This window comes from Vanellus vanellus, assembly GCF_965231255.1.
Source record: "Vanellus vanellus genome assembly, chromosome: 1".
NCBI lineage: Eukaryota > Metazoa > Chordata > Aves > Charadriiformes > Charadriidae > Vanellus > Vanellus vanellus.
The window spans coordinates 195,781,522-195,800,878 of record NC_138905.1 but is presented as its reverse complement, the minus strand read 5'-3'; the positions used below and the strand labels follow the sequence as shown (position 1 = coordinate 195,800,878).

General features: G+C 41.4%; 1 protein-coding gene across 2 annotated transcripts in view; it reads right to left on the bottom strand.

Moving 5' to 3' along the window:
- DCLK1 (doublecortin like kinase 1) overlaps nucleotides 1-19,357 on the bottom strand; it is a gene marked incomplete at both ends in the record, with an annotated part of 253,514 nt that overhangs the window by 75,354 nt on the left and 158,803 nt on the right. For both annotated transcript variants that reach the window (XM_082485224.1, XM_082485225.1), the window contains one exon: nucleotides 5,085-5,201. In XM_082485224.1, the coding sequence (XP_082341350.1) occupies nucleotides 5,085-5,201 (117 nt within the window). The remainder of the gene's footprint in view (nucleotides 1-5,084; nucleotides 5,202-19,357) is intronic.

Below are 19,357 nucleotides of genomic sequence, written 5' to 3'. Positions count from 1 at the left end.
GTCACCAGCAACGGGCTGATACCCGGTCTCACTGAAATTCAACATCTCTTTTATGATGTCCTTTCCCAAATCATATTTGATGCCAACAAAAAAACATCAAAGTGCTTTACAGGCTTTAAGAAGACATCAGGAAAATTAAATAGAGGCAGGATTATCTGTTGCACTTGGAACCAGACTTCAGCCCTCTGCCTGCCTGGGAGGTCACGCTACCTTTCTCTGCTTCTCTTCTTTGCCTTGCTCCCTGCTTCTGTTCTCTATTTAGACTGAAAGCATTTTGAAGCAGACAATACCTCAAACATTTGCAAAAAACCAGTAAGCAATCCTCCTGCAGCGAGCTTACCTTTTTTTGAGGTACTGTTTTGAAACACTGTCAGATGTAAATAAAAAAAATGAACAAACCATATAATAATGGAGAAGTCTGCCCTTTACCTCAGATCTTCCTAGCTCGCGTGTACGCTTTTAAGTAAAAAGTATTATGTGTTTTTATAGAAAAATAGGATGCATCTGTTCTCAGGAGCCAGGTAGGCTACCAGGAAAATATGAGCACACTAAGCATATGCTCTGCTAAGGAAAAAAGAAAAGGGAAAAGCAAGGATGGAAGAAAGGTGAACACCGCCTATAGAGAAGCATACATTCCTCTTAAATCTTTCAAGACACACCGTAAAAGCAGATGGAGCTCACTGTGGATTGTATAGCTCAAGAAAGGGTGAGGAGTGTGTGTCTCCCATTCCCTTACAGACTGACATGTATTTCCTTGCCCTCAGTAAATCAGAGTACAGATTGGGACCTCCATGGTCCTGAGCACTAATGCAGCCCCTGCTATCGCTAAGGGTCTTTCTTTGGAACCCTGCAGCTCCATCCTTCCCCCCATGCTGCCTTGGCAGTGTCCCTGTGGCAGAGCCTGTGGGACAGTATTTTTTTATCCTGTTATTCCCGTGCTGTTACTCCCACGGCCATGTACCTGCAAACCCCGACAGTGTTGTTGTGGCAGGTTCTCCATGGGCATTTCAGGCTCACCAAGGACGCTGCCTTCAGAGGCAAAGGGGAGAGAGAAAGGCATCTCCAAAGGGTGCAAATTATCTAAGAACTTCGGGAATGTCACTAAGAGCCCTTTGCCCCCAGTACCAGATGAGACGATGAGGGAAATGGTTCCCTGGAGCAGTGGCTGGGGGCTCGCCGAGGAGAGGGGACACTTAGGATCCTTTGCCTGCTCCTGCACACAGTCAGGGGTCACCACGACAAGGTGAGACTGAAACAGAAAGCTCTACACATTAGAGGCGGGGGCCTTCAGGATTTTTTCTATAAATTGTTTGTTAACTTTACCTGAATTTATCTTCAAAGCATCGTTTTTGGTAAAATGGTGTTAGTCCAAACTTAAAGATGCAAAAATGAGACACAGACATTAAAGAAAACCAGCAAGCCAACCAATTCCCCAAAATAACCCCTTTGATTTCTATAAGCAACTTCAGAAACTGTTGGGACGAATTTGGGAAAGTTCATCACCCCAGATCACTATTTGCTCAGAACAAGGCTCTCACGGACTTTACTGCATTTATAAACATGTAGTTAAATCCAGAGTTTGGCTTAATTCACTTACCACTTGAAAATCTGTGTCAAAGAAGGAAATAGTTCTTGAGGACAGTATTTGCGTGCTTAAACCAAGGCAGACTGTCTACATGTCCTAGCCTTATTTACATATTCATTTCTCTAACAAATGGGAAGTGACCCAAGGACTATACCCTCATTAACTCTAAAAATGATGAATCCTGATCAGCTATCCTGTGCTGGGTGAGAAGGAAAATAATATTGAATACCTACATTAAAGACTATACCAGACTATAGATGCATACAGGAGAGAATGAATTAAGGGTAACTCAAGGATATCCCTTCATTTTAGGATTAAATCAGTTTTAATATCCAACTTTGAGATTTTTACTTTTTTTTTTACACAGTCTTTGTTTATGTTACTTTCCTTTTTTGGCCCATGTAGGTACCCATGTGTATTATCTTGATATGGGCATGAATTGATAACTGAAGCAGACATCCGATCCTCTTGTGTAGCAAGACTGCGCAGACTTTTCAAAACACAGCAAGAATCAAACAAAAGGACTCAGATTCTTTCTAATTAGCAACACGCTCTTCTCCATACAGCTCGCTTAGCTTTTTCTCAAGGGTACACTATCAATAACGCTTTCTGCCTGCCCTTCATCCCTGCTTTTCTCAACTTTCTTTTATGGCACAACTCTTCACAAAATGATGCACCTTTGTTTTTGGAATGTGTACATATTGCCTTTGATCTGAGCAAAGAATCTATTGCTTTTCTAGAGTATTTTTTATGTTTATCCCTAATGAAAGAAAAATCACTAACAGTAGTTTAAAGATGAACTGAAAGCAGTTTAAAAGCATAGAATAAAAAAATATATATATACACTTAGCAGTAACAACATGATAACAAAAGCGTAACTTCTACTTATGCACTAGTCATTCAGGGGACTAATACTGAGATGTTTAATGAAAACAACAACATGGAAAAATCCTTCACATCCTTCTGAAATTGTGGGCCCCAGAACTGCACACAGCACTCAAGGGGAGGCGGTACCAATGCTGAATGCAGTGGGATAACCACCTCTTTGCCCGGCTGGTTTTGCTGTGTTTGATGCACCCCAGGATGCGGTTTGCCCTCTTGGCTGCCAGGGCACACTGCCGACTCCAACTGAGCCTGATGTCGACCAGCTCCCCCAGATCCCTTTCTGCAGAGCTGCTCTCCAGCCACTCCTCTCCCAGTTTATACTTGTGCCTGGCATTACTCCATCCTAGGTGCAGAATCCTGCATTTGGACTTGTTAAATTTAATTTCATTAATCATACCCCAGTGCTCCAACCTATCTAGATCCCTCTGCAAGGCATCTTGTCCCTCCAGAGAGTAAACAGCACCTCCCAGTTTGGTATCATCATCAAACATGCTAATGGTCCCTTCAACGCCTGCATCCAAATCATTGATAAAAATGATCTGGCCCTAGAATTGAGCCCTGAGGAACACCACTGGTTACCGGTCGCCATCCAGATGCGGCCCCATTCATTACAACACTTTGAGCTTTGCCCTTCAGCCAGTTCTTCACCCAGGCTCCCACCAGTTGACAGGCTGTTCTGTCAGCATCCTATACATTCCTGTAGGGCTTTGTCTTTCTCTAAGAAAATCTTAATTACAGTGTCCAAATGATTATGTCAATAATGTCACGGACAATTTTTTGACAAACTAGTACGTGCCTATTTCCTGTAACTTTATTGTTGTTATTTAAGATATTTTTAAGATAGGTAAATCTGTCATTAGCACAGAACCATCCAAAATGGTTTGCATTTTTAATATTTCCACTAAACTCTTTCTTTTCTCATTAATAACGAATATATCATTAAATTTATAATGAAAACAGTCCTTTTTTCCACAAGCTGTAAAATAATCTCCTCATCTTTTGCAGTGATTGAACACGCAATGGTATTCTGCTCAGACCCTTATAAAATTGAACTGCAGGAAATTAAGATTTACTCACTTACATTTCTCCTGTATGTTAAAGTAAAAACAGTACTATTTCTCTCAGGACCAAAACAAAGTATCGGCACAGTCAGCATGGCAAAAATGTTACTAGTCCCATGGCAGAAACATTTTTTATGCACAGCAGGACAGTATATGTTATTCCAACATAGACAGTTCAGTGTCCATTACCTGTACTCCCAAATGAATATTCATTAGAAAAAAAAAACCCACCAAAACAAAATGGAATCTATAACACATACCAAAAAGGGCCTCCCTTGCTAAAGTTTAATTTAACTCTGTTCCACCAAGCTACAAAGAAAGCTACTTAATATATGTTTAAGAAGGAGCTAGTCTGGGCTTGTTCCTCACAATTGATGCTTCTTCCCATTACCTCTTTTCAGGTTTCTCTATTTCAGCTGTTCTTGGGGTGTGTAGGAGGCACGTTGCCTCCCAGCTCTGCTACCCGCATCTACGCCTCTGTCTCTCATTGTGTCTCTCCTACTTCCCTCATTCCCTGAGCAAGGATCTTGGTCTTCTTGTGAAAAATGGTTCCAGCTGGGCTATGCCTCCTCTCTTTGAAACCAGCTACGAGCCCCTGGGCCATTCTGATGACCACCTCCCCATGACGACCTTACAGTGCTGGATGCAGGTCCCATGTGATAGTTGCTTCCCCGCTGGCAGAAGACTTACAGCAGAAAGAGTGAGGTGGCTTTCAGACAGCTCTAAAGCTTGCCTCTTGCAAAATCCATATTCAGTGCTGCAAAGGCTGGGTTGGGTCTCCTCAGCTGGCCCACACCAAGTATTATTTGTATTTTCAGGCACCAGTACTGGCAAATAATCTAATGCACTCTTTTGTTTATTTATTTGTTTTGTTTGGGAAAAAGCTACAGGGGGGAACTGGTCATAGACCATTTAGTGGGAGCAGCTGCGAAGGCAGCCAAAGCAAGGCCCTTCACACAGAACTTTTTAAAGCTTTTTGCTGTGTTTTCTCCAGCCTGTTCCACTGGCTTGTTACGTCAACTCTGACTTATTTCTTCCTCAGCTATCTTTGCACCTCACATTCACATCTGTAATTGCATTCTTTCTCTGCCCTGCCCCCCTTTCCTTAATATCCTCGTTGTCTTTAACCTATCCTTTCCACACTGCTGCCTCTTAACTCCCTCAGAAACAAAACACAAAAAAAAGACGGTGAAATCAACCTTTTCCAGACACGGATCCTACGCTGTGTAACTTGGACTATTTTCTGCGTTGTGTTTATTCAGTCCCCAGTACAAAGAATACCTTTTTGTCAGTCTTTAGGTATTGGCAGCAAAATCATGCATGGAAAATAAAGTAAAATGAACCGTGGTAATGGTAGAGTATGAACGAGGAATTATCTTCTGTTGGGAAGACACTTCTTCTCAGATGCAACCGAGAAAACAAATCAATTGTTACTATCAACTGTTTCATACGTACAACATCTTTCCACAGAAACGTGGAATTTTAAGCACATTTCCAATTGTATTGAAACAGATAGGTCGCTGTTATTAAGAAAGATTTCTAGCTTGTTTTACCTGAGCTGGTAGAAGCAGGAGACTTGCTGCGTCGGGATGGGCCCGGGCTCTTGGTGGTGCTCCTACGCGAAGTCGAAGCTATTTTGGTATAGGAAGTGGATTTCACCACCCGACATTCTAAAAGACAAAGAAACTGCATAAGTTAGCAATTAAGAAAGCCAGCAAGATTCTGTAACAGAAAGAGCACTGAAAAGCACAAACATTTAGCCCACGCTTGTTTTCATTCATCTTGAGGAGTTTTATGGGAAAATATAAAATCTGTATAAATGGCTCCATAAAAACCCAAGTACAGTATGTACCACATCCCGGACAAAGAACTGCCGCAGTAATCCAGACTTCTAGATACCATGGTTACTGAAGGTACTTAGGAAAGCTTAATTTAACAGTGCTGAGACTACACATAAAATTTATTTGCTTTTGAAGATTTCAGCACAAGTAATGCAGTGGGGTATTTTTGTAAACGATCCAAATGCATTGTAAGCATTTTTGTCAACCTCAGCAGTCTCCTCTAGAAGAACTGGAAGGCTGCTTTTATATATCAAAATGTTAAGACGGTGTAAGATGACGCAGGTGTCTGTCACTCATGAAAGGTTTGAAGAAAGTGAAGCAGGTTTGTTGCTCCTGCTTAATCCTCTGGTGAGCAACAGCCCACATTGTGTAGCACACGCGAGTCATCGCAGGTTGAGGGAAATGGCACTACTTGCTCATAAGAGACATCAGTAAAATCAATGAAGAGGCAAAATTACCCTCCCACTTGAGAACACTGCAAGATGTTCAGGTTAGAGTTTATATACACCCACACAGCTCTGTAGGCATTCTTGCATTACGCCTGCAAAATGGTTCTTGGCCTGAGGATGAAAGAACTTAGTGTGCATAACGCTGATGTCTTGCACTCATAAAGGATACTAAATTAATCACCAGACATATTATACAGTCAGGGGAAAAAAAAAAATATATTTCAACTTCTTAGCCAATATACAATTAGAAGTCTGCAGCAACGTTTACACTGTCTTCACCTGACAATGTCAGTATACTTCACTTGTTTAAAAATACATCAGTAAACATTTAGCTCTGTATCAGACCTGTTCCCCATTTTCTTCCCACGGTTAAGGTTCCTCAATATAGGTTAAGAGAAATAAACAAGAATTTTCTCTCCCTAGTCAGAAGATACCATGTACAAGCCTGCACATTATTTAGTCTTCACAGATGATCAGTGGAGCCTGTAACATAGTTTAGACAGATTAGAGAACAAAGAAATAAAATTGAGCATAACTAATTAACTTAAACATATCCACCAGAGAATGATGTCATGAAGTGTATTTCTGTTGGCTGCCCTAACTGTTTGTCTTTCGTCAAGCTGTTGAAGGAAATGGAAGCAAGAACTGATGCGTTGCTGAGGGAATATCCGGCACAGCTGAGAGGACCAGAGAAACGCCTTGGTCTTCCCAAAGCTTTTCTTCCCAGCCTTCCTAATGCCCAATAGTAACCAGTTACTTTCTGTTGACATTTTATATGATTCATTGATGACTATTCTCATTTTATACCGAACAATGAGTGGAAACGGAGAAAAACATTTACTCTGTTTTAAGAGGAAATTATCAACCGAAAACAGGAGGAATCAGATGAAAACTTTCGATTAGATTCCACTAGGTACCTACAGCAAGAGCTTCGCATTGATATAGTGGCGTAAACTTCTCCTCCAGAAACCATCTATACATGTCAAATGCAAACCAGTTCTTTACCTTTCTTGTAAACAAGGATTTTAAATGACCAAACACCAAACAGCCAACTCGTTTGATCTTGTAAAACTATGACATAATCCCAGTGTAGGCCCCACTCATTTACTTAGTACGAGTCGATGAAGAAAACAGCCAGCCACTTTCTGTAATACACTTTACCGTGTAAAAAGGTCATTTCACCCAACACGTGCAGAAACTAGAAGAAAATAATTAATAAAAGGTTAATTCTTCTTCATCTGGGGTTTGTCACGCATGGACAAGGACAGCATGAGTGACCTGCACTGCAAAGGCTAACTGCATCTTGTCACCATCTTCCTTCTCTCCCAGCTCCTGCTCACATGCTGCGGCGGGGTAGTACCATTTCTGGGAAAGACGGAGGCTGGCAGCTGGGACGTTTGACCACCCCTCACTACTGATAGGCTCCTTAGAAAGGGTGATGTTAGGAGTGGTCAGCAAATTGTCCTGATGGGCTACATATAGACCGTGAACTATTATTTGAGTATTCCTATACTAGTGCCATGTTATCCCATCAGGAAGCCAGCTCTCACAGCTAGCTGTACATTAAAACTCTCACCACTGGAGCAGAAAGACAGATGATCATATGTTCATATGATTTTGAGAAAGGAACAATCATTACAAGATCATAAAATGATCTGGGTTGGACATGAGCAGATCTCTAATCCAATTTCCGCTCAAAGCTAGAAGTAGCCTCCCATTCACAATCCTGGTCCACTTGGGGGACACGTCAATGAACCTAAGGAAGGGCACATACACCACCAATGACAACTTCCTGATCCAAGTGACAGAGAAACCAGTGAGGAGAGATGGTCTGCTCACACTCCAAAAAAAGGATGGCCTCGTTGGGGATGTGAAGACTGAAGGCAGCTTTGGCTGCAGTGACCAGGAGATAGAGGAGTTTGGGATTGTGGGAGGATGGAGCAGGGCAAAAAGCAGGATCAGAGTTCTGAACTTCGTGAGAGCAGGCTCTGGATTCTTCAGGAATCTTCTTGGAAGAGTCCCATTGGATAAGGCCCAGGAAGGAAGAGGGACCCAAGAAAGCTGATTAATATTCAAAGATTGCCTCATCCAAGCTCCAGAACAGTCCATCTCAACAAGCAGAAAGTTGGGCAAAAATGCCAGGAGGTCTGAATGGATGAACAAGGAGCTACTGGCAAAACTCAAACATAAAAAGGAAGTATACAAAAGGTGGAAGCAGGGACAGGTAACCTCAGAAGTAGTCAGCATGGATTCACCACGGGAAATCATGCTTGACCAACTTGATAACCTTCTGCAATGAAATGATTGGCTTGGTAGATGAGGGGAGGGCAGCAGACACTGTCTACCTAAACCTCAGTGAGGCATTCAACGCTGTCTCCCAAAGATTCTCATAGACAACTTGTTGATGTATTTGCTTGATAAGCAGACAGCAAGGTGGATTTAAAACTCAATGCCTGTACCCAGAGTGGTGATCTGAAGTCTAGTTGGAGGCCAGTAACTAGCAGTGTACACCCGGGGTCAACACTGGGACTAGTCCTGTTCAACATCTTCATTAATGATTTGGATAATGGAGCAGTGTGCCCTCAGCAAGTTTGTTGATGTCATAAAACTAGGAGGAGTGGCTGATACACCAGAAGGTTGTGCTGCCATCCAGAAGGACCTCAGCAGGCTGGAGAAATGGGCTGACAGGAACCTCACAAAGTTCAACAAGGAGAAGTTCAAAGTCCTGCACCTGAGGAGAAGCAATGCCATGCACCAATATATGCTAGGGGTCACCTAGCTGGAAAGCTGCTTGGCAGAAAGGGACCAGAGTGTTCTAGCAGACAACAAAATGACCACAGGCCAGCAATGCGCTCTTGCTGCAAAGAAGGCAAATGGTATCCTGGACTGCATTAGGAGGATTATTGCCAGCAGGTTGAGGGAGGCAATCCTTCCCTCTGCTCAGAACTGGTAAGGCCACACCTGGAGTGCTATGTCCAGTTCCGGGCTCCCCAGACACATGGACGTACTGGAGAGAGTTCGGCAAAGGGCCATTAAGATGATTAAGTGACTGTAGCATCTCTCGTATGTCCAGTGACAGGACAAGAGGCAATGGGTATAAACTGAAGTACAAGACGTTCTGTCCGAACTTTGTCACGGTGAGGGTGACAGGACACTAGAACTGGTTGCCCAGAGAGGTTGAGAAATCTCCATCCTTGGGGATATTCAAAAGCTGTCTGGACATGGTGCTAGGCAACCTGTTGTAGGTGACCCCACTTAAGCAGGGGAGCTGGACCAGATGACTTCCAGAGGTTCCTTCCAACCTCAACCATTCTGAGATTCTGTGAAACTCAGGGCTTTGTCCAGATGTTTCCAGAGAATCCGCAAGGATGGAGACTACAGAGCCTCATTAGGTAAACCCATTCTGGTGCCTGACTGCCATCACAGTGAAAATGTTTTTCTTTATATCCAGTTTGAACCTCTTGTTTCAACTTATATTTATCATCTCTCACCCTCCTACCATGCATCACTGGGAGGAGCCTGACTCCATCTTCTTGATGGAGAAGAGATGCTGCCCCATTGGCACCGGGGGTGGCTGGCAGGTCCCTTTGATGCCATCTCTTTCCCAGGCTAAACAAGCCCAGCTCCATCAGCTTCTCCTCACGAGGCAAGTGCTCCAGCCTCCCACTGTCGTGATGGTCCTCCTCTAGCTGCCTCCAATTTAGTGATTATTTCCTTGAACTGGTGGGCCTGAAACTGGACACAGTATTCCAGATGTGGCCTCACATGTGCTGAGTAGAGGGGACTAATTACTTCCTTGTCTCTACTGGCTCCACTCCTGTTCATACAGCCCTGGATGCTGTTATCATTCTTTGCTGTCAGGGCAACTCTCTGTTCTCTTTAGTCTCTGTCACAGAAATTTTCTCTCTTTCCCAATTTTTCCATTTGTACAAACCCTTTTAAGCTCGGTTATTAATTTCTCTGGCACAATTTTCTTTTCCCTCTCAAAAATAATTTGCAGGTTGTGAAGTTTTAAAAGGTCATCGATCAAATGAGCATATATCCCCTCTGATCAAACACCACTGTGAACCCCAAGGTAAATTTTGTCAAGTGCCACGTTTCTTACGGGTTTACGAGTTTATTAATAAATGACACGGCATGTTACAGCATGGCCTGTGGAGAACCATGTGGGCAAGCCTTCAGTGCTGCGCTCACCAGGGTCAGGCAACTCATGCCTTTTCAAAGGCTGTGGCAAGACTCGTTACAGAGTCTAAAAGGATTTCCAGCCACGGGCAGAATGTAACCATGCTGCTTGTTGCAAATAGGTCTCAGCTCCCACAAACAGTTTATGTATGCAATTCTGTTGTCACATTTAGTTTGGAAAATAACATTTTACTGCAGGCAAAGATCCCACTCAGTAACCACACAACCACTGCTTGTCTCCTCTAAGACATTACTATAATGTGCCTGCTGCTGTAGGAAAACTATGTGTACATGAAGAGTAAGGGAAAACAAAACAAAAACATGTGTTTTTTAAAATCATATTTTCTACATAGGATCTGTATTGGTAAGGAAATAAATACATATCTTCTCCTTATCAACAGTACTCTGATAACTATCCAATGGGTCCTTAATAAGCCATGAAATAGAAGAGCACTTTTTCCCCTGATTTTCTTCTGATGCCAAAACTGTGTCAGAAATAGATCTGAACTCCTGACAGAAGAGAGTTATACTGCCTTTCTCACTCGTGTGGGCATGCTCAGCCAAGAAGAAACACCAGGTGTTTCTATAGTATTTTCAGTGAGGAGAGAAATGTATCACGCAGCCCCAGTCCTTCCTCTCACCATCGACTGACTAAGATTAAAGGAACAAAATGATGATACCCATGGTAGCGTAAAGCAAAAGAAGGTCAACTCTAAGGTCTGATCACAGGCTTTACTGCTTTCCAACTCAGAATACTGGATAAATAAGAATGTTTTTCCAGCCAAAACATCTTGCAGTAAGATGTTCTATTGTATAACTACAGACAGAACTACAAAGTAGGAGAGAGGAGCACAGACTATCAGCGGCGAGACTAACAATGCAACGCTGCAGTCCCTTTATAGCATGGAATATTACCACAGAGGTCTGAGGTATTTAACGGACATTAACAACAATAAGGCTGAGAAAAAAAAGAGGAAATATCCCAAGGCTACGATTTTACATCATTGAGACCCTGTAGGCACAAGGTAGGGAACACAAAGTTCCTGCGATAGCATGATGGTGTCAATGTGCAGTAGGAACTGCTACAACTAGGAGGAACCCCAACAACTTGTGAGCTCTTGATTCTTCCTGGTGTCAAAAGTATCAAATGTAAGCATGAGGTAATTAAGGGATGCTACCACACAGAATCATAACGCCTCCAGTCTCCAGCTCTGTGATGTTCCATTTCCAAACTGTTTCATTAGCTTCTATGTTCATTAGATTTTACAATGGCAGGAAAGCAGCAGAGAGTAACTAATCTGCAATAAATGTGTCATAAAATGAACAAATTTAACGCGTTTCTAGAGAAGACTCTGAAAAGTTATCTAAATTACCAGGAGATCAAAAAGGCTTACTTGTCAACTACTCAGAAGTTGACTGTATGGCCTTCAGAGTTCTTTCTGGGCTAAAATATCACTCTCTCTGTGTTTTGCGCTTTTTTGAGGTCTGTGTGTAGGGGATAGATATTTATTTTTTTGGTATCCCCGCCAATCTGTTTCTCTAAGACGAGAACGTTTAACGTGTTTTTCAGCAACAGCTGTATCCAACAGATAAGCAAGGAGGGAGGATCAAGGATGTCTGTGGTTGTTGGTAAGCCACTTTACTGTAAGCCTTAGGCTGGTACCTTTTACCACTGCTTAAAGACATTAGCTTCACTAGCCATGTCCTCAGGCCAATCAGTAGATCATTACCCCAAATGCAGCGCCGATTTTAGTTTTTAATGTTAAGACTGATTTGTTCCATGTTGCTAATTCTTAATGCAGCTAATAAGATTTTACTTTTCAGTTGCATTCATGCCTTCAATTAAAACCAGTAATCTTCTGTTTGCGGAACTAAGTTTCACTCTCTCCAGCAAAAGAGAAGTGGCACCATCCTTCCTAGTGGCATTGATACACGCTACAACTCACCCAACCCGACTGATCAATCACCAGCAGCTATGACTTGTAAATACGACGTGTTCAAAAGGGTAACTATCATACAGTTTCCAGAAACGAAAGGGATATAGGATGCTTCACAGAGGTTTAAGTAATTTCAAATCTTCTACTGTCATGGTTGTGCCTATTTCAATTTTGTTCTGCATGTCTTCCCATTCAATGTGTTCCTGATACAGATGGGGAGTGATGTATGTTTAGAATACAAAATCCTCAAGTTTTATCCCATGCACTAAGCTATCTGTCACTGTAAATGAATGCTTTTTTGAGACATCTTATCTTCTGATTTGATTTCTTACCAGTAACCAGTCACCCACTCATGATAAAGATTAGAAATTTTGTATATTTCAACTGTGTGCCAAATATTTGCGGTAGCAAATACCTAAATTCTCCTTTTTTTTTTTCTGCCAAGAAACATGGTTTGACTGGGATATAAAATATAGAAAAAGCTAGATTTTCTTTCGTGTAAAAAATCATTCTCTAATTCTGAAACTGGGATAAGTATTCACTGACAAGGCAAAAGCTACATACAACAAAATGCAAACAATTAAAGCCATCTATGCCTTATTGCAAATCAATGAAATAGAGAATTTTGCGAGCTCTTAGGAACACAAACAGCTTCACTCAACCCAAGAATGATTTCAGATGTATACGCTACTCCAAAAATGCCTTGTAAGTTAGAAATAAGGAAGGTATTAATGTATTCATGTATTATCACTAATATCTCCTTCTGTTCTACCGTGTAACTTTCAAAGTCCTTATTTGTTTCTAAGTTCAGTGAAGTCACCCAGAAAGTTTTTCTATAAAGGTAAATACATTGTTCTTATGTATAATCGAGATGTTGCTTCAAGTATTTCCTACTTTATCTTCACACATGCTCCTGTCTACGTAAGTTAAACACGCCGTTGGGAGGACTGAACTCATCTAAGTACAACGTAGCTAAAAATATGCGTACATATGAACTACGCCCCATGGTACTTCGACTGTCAATGGAACATCTTCATTTCTGTGACCTATCTTAGGAACCTGTAAGTTAGAAAAGATGAATCTAACTCATGAACAACCAGAGTTAAATTATAGGTTTTGAGTACTGGTGAACATACCCTAATTAGAAGCAGTATCTTTGGATGGGGATGGGCTCTGTTACTCAATATAAACAGTAACACAAGATTTTTGCTGTATTTCATGATCTTACTGTGTATGAGTAGATTTTATCTTCTTGCCTTCTCCAAGTGCTAGCCTTTTTTGTCAGAATCATCTCGTGTAAACCTCAACGTTAATATTTTGGCTACACAAATACCATCACATTAAATTTTACTTTTCAACAGAGAAAGAATCTGCTCTCATGAAAAATTCCACCTGCAGCAGTGACAAGAAGGAGTTAAAAACATTTTTCATCGCTGCAACAGCTTCTCTGACAAGGCACAATATCTAATTGTTTTCCAACTCCGCATTTGTAGGCAGCCAAAATTAGAAGACTTCTTCAAAACCTGCCTGCCTAAATGAATCGGAAGTATTTCCTACTGCATCCATGTTAATGAATTTGCACGTGTAAAACATTAATTTCTGAAACTGAAATAGCATCATCAGAAATTATTTTTAAGGAACTTGAACACTGAGTTGAAATAGGAATTTCGTCATTAGCAAAAACACACCGCTAGCACACGTGTAATCTTTAGCATCTATGTCTTGTGTGTCTTGCCACGTACTCTGCTTCACTTCCAGAGCTTTTAATTATCACTGTTTGCTCAATGTACTTCACCTAAGCTGTTCCAACGCTGATATAAGTGTTCATTAGTTTGCCCCTATATTCAGAACCCTCTCCGTACTTCTGCAGGTTTAACACACTGGCTGCACTGACCAAAATATCAGAGGGTTACTTTTAATTGGAAATGGTTAAGATGACACAACTGATTACAACTGAAATCAACTGTATTATTTTTATTTATGGCCTCAGCATTATTCTTCATGAAACAAAGAAAGGTGTCCTACCTTTGCTTATGGCTTTCATTTTGTTTCTGTGATGAAAGCTTGTTTATTGGGCATATGCTCTAACTGCAGATACCCCTCAAATACCCCTGGTGAAGTCAGGGGAAAAATTCATCACTGAAGTGTCTTACTTTATCTGCACAGTTTGGATGGCATTTTTCTTGGCATTGCTTTATTCATGCAATTGGAGATGAAATGAGAGGATGGTGCAAAGTCATTAGTTCTTAACTTTTCTATTCAGCAAGATCAATGGCTTGCTTTCCTTTTCAGCAAAAAGAGGTTATACTTGTCATATTACCTATTAAAAATCATCTTGCTCTTTACTTTGAGAATAAACAGACCTCCTATGCAATCCATGTGGTAAATATTAACATCATCCTAAGTATCAAGTACACAGGCATTCCATCATATTTTTTTCTTTTATTCTAGCCTAAGAGAAGTGACAATGTTGCAGTTCGACAAATTCTGGGGTTTTGGTACTCCTACTCGCCGTCTGAAGAATATCACTTGTTTTCAGCTGTCTTCCATTTCAAATGACTCTTTTGGAAGTTTACAAGCTCCACAGTTAGAAAAGTAAAAAGCCCCCATTTGCAGAACATTGGCTTCACATGGAAAGCATCAGCTAAAGGTATTACTGAGAAACAACCATTGAAAACAGCTAACTTTTAACACATTTTAACCAAGTCTCCTGAAGTTACAGATTTTTCCGCATAACTGATTTGTGGTAAGGGAGAAAATATGTATTTAAACTGAATGTCCTATTTATTTCTGCTTTGATGCTTGTTCTCAAGTAAATCTGCATATTTATCATGCAATTATCAGTCTAACAACTTTATTGGGCAGTATTAAGTTTTAAAAGCCATTTTTTCTTCAAAGAAACAAAATAGAGTATATTGGGATAAAGATTATAGTCACAATGGTTAAGCACAAACCAAATTCCCAGGGTCCTTACACAGCTAATTGGTTAGATTAGCAAGGAGTCTTGCACAAAAAAAGGATATACGAATATAAGATATCCATTAAAAGCAGATGAATATGAGAAGCCAACTGTTTAATTTTTTTGTTTGTTTCAATTTGCATTAAAAAGACTAACTACAATCAGGCAGATGACATAACTTTTAGCAATAGCAAGATCAGAAGACAAGACACACTAAGAAAAGAACAGGTTAGACAGACTCCTTAGATAACATTTGCAACTTAGCTAGATGTGAAGAATATTTAGGGATACACCTGAGACAATCTCTGAGCTACCAGACACTATTTTTTGAGAATTGTGAAGGACAAGTAAAGACCCAAGAGACTCGGAAAAGTAAAAGCAAGTGCTGATCTTTAAAACTGGGATAAAGCAGAAAACTGGGAGTTGCAGAATAGTCAGCCTAACTTGAGATTCTGGAAAAAAATGATCCAAAGGGAGGCTATAAAGAAGACAGAGCCAGGCTCTTTTTTCCCTTGCGGCAAGACCAGAGGCAACGGGCACTAACTGAAAAACAGGAGGTTCCCTCTGAACATAAGGAAACACTTTTTCACTGTAAGGGTGCCCAAGCACTGACACAGGTTGCCCAGAGAAGCGGTGGAGTTTCCAGCCTTGTGGATATTCAAAAGCTGCCTAGACATGAGGGCTGGCTCCAGATGGCCCTGCTCTAGCAGGAGGGTTGGACCAGATGACCTCCAGAGGTCCCTTCCAACCTCAACCATTCTGTGATTCCGTGACAATAGCAAACAATAAAGGAAACAAACCATTTGAAGCTTAGAAGATATCAAAATTATGTATAATCGTCTAAATTGTTTTGTCAAGAACAGGCTGTGTCAAAAAAGCCTTCCCAGGACAGGATAAGAGGGAGGGGAGTAGAGATGATAAACTTTTCTCATTGGGATTTTGAAGCTCAAGCCACAACTTAGGAAAATACCATCTAGAGAAACTGCTATTAAGATGGGTATTGAAAAACCAAACCAGAGTAGTTACCAATGGTTTACTGTCAAACTAGGAGAGAATGAGCTGAGGAGCTCACCCGAGTTTTGTTTCTTCAATATTTTTATTAATAAGCTGAGTACGCATTTTAAATGTGGAGATGTCACTACCATAGGTAAAGCTGTAGGCATTGTAGAAGAACATAAATGGTATTTAGAACAATCCTGAAAACTGGAGAATTCATTAGAAAAAAAAAAAAACAGATAAACTCAACAAGTCCAAAGTACTACAACCAGAATAAGCAACAGAAAAAAGGTAGAAGCCACTCATGACATGAATCAGTTGCATAAATGCTTAACAGCAGTTTGCAAAGAGTGAGGTAAGTTTTGCAGTGGATCACGTGCTGAATCTGAAGCAAGCTAACGCAGCAAAAGGAACCATCATCCTGCTGGTATGAACAGGAGCACTCTATGGAAGACACCTGAATTATTCTGCTCTCCCCTCAGGGCTACTACAGTGTAAGCTAACACAACAAATCCACTTTTGTGTTTGTGAAACAAGGCTTTCGCCTTCAGAGGGTTGAGAGAAAACCAAGAAAGACCACAAGTCTGGGAAACATAACCAATGAAGGATAACTAATACAAATAGGTTCTTTAATTCAGAAAAGAAGCGATGAGACAAAACAGCAGCCTTCAATAGTTAATAAACTGCCAAGAAGAAGAAGAAAAAAAAATCTACTATTAGTCGCATCACAAATAGGACAAAAGATTGATCTTAAGATTTTAAACAGTAGATTAATTCAGACACGAGGAAATGCGTTTTCAACTGCAAAGATAAGGAAGTACTGGAACAGATCACATGGACTACAACTTCATGCAAACAGGTTAACCAAAAACCTGTAAAGTAAGTTTAGGTACAGCAGGTCCTCTCTTGGGACCTCTCAGATCCCTTCTATGATTCTTTTGATTAAGTCTTCCTAGTATGACTCATAGAAGGTACTCTAAAGTTTTTTCAGTCAGCACTTCTGTCTGGATTTAGCTGAAAGATAAGTAGAAGGAAGAGAGGCACTCTAATGTAAAACTGACTGCAAGTCCAAGAATATTTTAGCAAGGGAAAAGTGCTTGCTTAATGGGTGAATTAAAATGATTATCATTTCCTGAGTGGGGTGACTATTGAGATATAAATCTTTTATTTGTCTTCAAAAGCTAGACTGATTAGCTCTAAGAATTTCTCTTGGCAGGGCATTAGCAGAATTGATATCTCCCCAAAAATGTAGACTTTCTCCTTCATGGACAATTCAGAATCTTGTTGGCTAATATTCTCCCCTACCATTAAGATGTATGTACATTATTTCCAAATGACGGAACTTAATACCAAGAGATGTTTCTTACCAACTTCATGAATTAAATCCTTTCTTACTCTAGTTGGACAGATCTAAACTGATTCCGTGATGCCAGAGGTGCTTGAGGAGGCATGACTCCGTCTACACCTTCCACAACTCAATCTAATCTAGAAGCACATCTTTTATTCTTAAGCCAGTATCTAGGCATGTCCGGGTGAAAAAACAAAACGAAAACAGAAAATCACACCTGCTAGCCCAGTTCAAGAAAAGCTGTCATAAACCCAAAAGAAAATTAAAGCCAACCAACCGAAAACCTTAGCCCGCACCGTCTTCTGAAGCTGTCTGTACTGTAAACATTTGAAGCAAGGACCACAGCTTAATATGTAGCTGATGTTTAAAGGATAATCAACAAGCAGTGGGAAGGCAAAGGGGGACAGAAGAAATACTAAATATGTATCAATCTGACTATATTTATACACATTCAGTTAGGTTATTGTTGGAAGCAATGATTCATACACTACCTTATAAAACTATAGGTATCATTTATGATAGTATCTAACCTTTCAGTGGATTGTTGTTTTTAGTCTTTTTTTTGGTAAAATTATTTCACTACTAGATTGCAAAACTTAGTTCCTATTAGCCAATTCCAGTTTGAGTTTACCTTTTTCCATGACATGAGACACATTAATGTGGTAGACAAAGTAGGCTAAGCCTAACAATGCAGTACACAAGAATGTTTCGTAGGGCTATCTAATTTTTTTAATTCTTTGATCCCCATAATTTTTTGTTCTGCAAGGTGATGGCGAGGTGGTGGAGTTGCCCTTTACGTGAGAGAGCAACTACAATGTACCGAGTACTGGCCACGTGCAGTTGAGGAGCAAGTTGAGAGTCTGTGGGTGAGGATTAAGGGACAGGCTGGCAGGGGTGACACTGTTGTGGGTGTCTATTACAGGCCACCAGATCAGGGGGAGGAAGTTGATGAGGCCTTCTATGGGCAGCTGAGAGTGGCCTCACAGTCACAGGCCCTGGTTGTCGTGGGGGATTTTAACTTTCCGGATGTTTGCTGGAAGGACTACTCAGCCAGCCAGCCTCAGTCTAGGAGGTTCCTCCAATGCATTGATGACAACTTTCTGATGCAAATGGTGGAGGAGCCGACTAGGAGAGGTGCACTGCTGGATCTCGTCCTCACTAACAAGGAGGGTCTGGTGCAAGGAGTAAAGGTTGAAGGCTGCCTTGGCTGCAGCGACCATGAGATGGTGGAGTTCATGATCTCGGCTGGTGGAAGCAGAATAGCAAGCAGAATTGCAACCCGGGACTTCAGCAGGGCATACTTTGGCCTTTTCAAACAATTACTAGGGGAAATCCCGTGGACAAAGCTGTTTGAAGGTAAAGGTGCCCAGGATAGCTGGTCAGCATTCAGGGACTGCTTCTACCAAGCTCAAGATCAGAGCATCCCGACACGTAGGAAGTCAAGGAAGGGAGCCAGGAGACCTGTGTGGCTAAACAGGGAACTGCTTGGCAAGCTCAAGTGGAAGAAGAGAGTTTATAGATCATGGAAGGAGGGGCTGACCGCTTGGGAGGAGTACAGGGCTGCTGTCAGGGGATGTAGAGAGGCAACTAGGAAAGCTAAGGCCTCCTTAGAGTTAAACCTGGCAAGAGGGGTCAAGAACAACAGGAAGAGCTTTTTCAAATACATGGCAGATAAAACTAACACCAGAGGCAATGTAGGCCCACTACTGAATGGGGTGGGTGCCCTGGTGACAGAAGATACAGAGAAGGCAGAACTATTGAATGCCTTCTTTGTCTCTGTCTACTCTGTCGGGGGCTGTCCTGAGGAGTCCTGTTCCGCTGAGACCCCAGATGAAGATGAAGTCAAGTCAATGGATGAGTTTGCCTTAGTTGATGAGGACTGGGTCAGAGACCAGTTAAGCAACCTGGACATCCATAAATCCATGGGTCCAGATGGGATGCACCCGCGGGTGCTGAAGGAGCTGTCTGAAGTCATTGCTGGACCACTCTCCACCATCTTTACCAAGTCTTGGGAAACGGGCGAGGTGCCTGAGGCCTGGAGGAAAGCAAATGTCACTCCAGTCTTCAAAAAGGGCAAGAAGGAGGACCTGGGTAACTATAGACCGGTCAGCCTC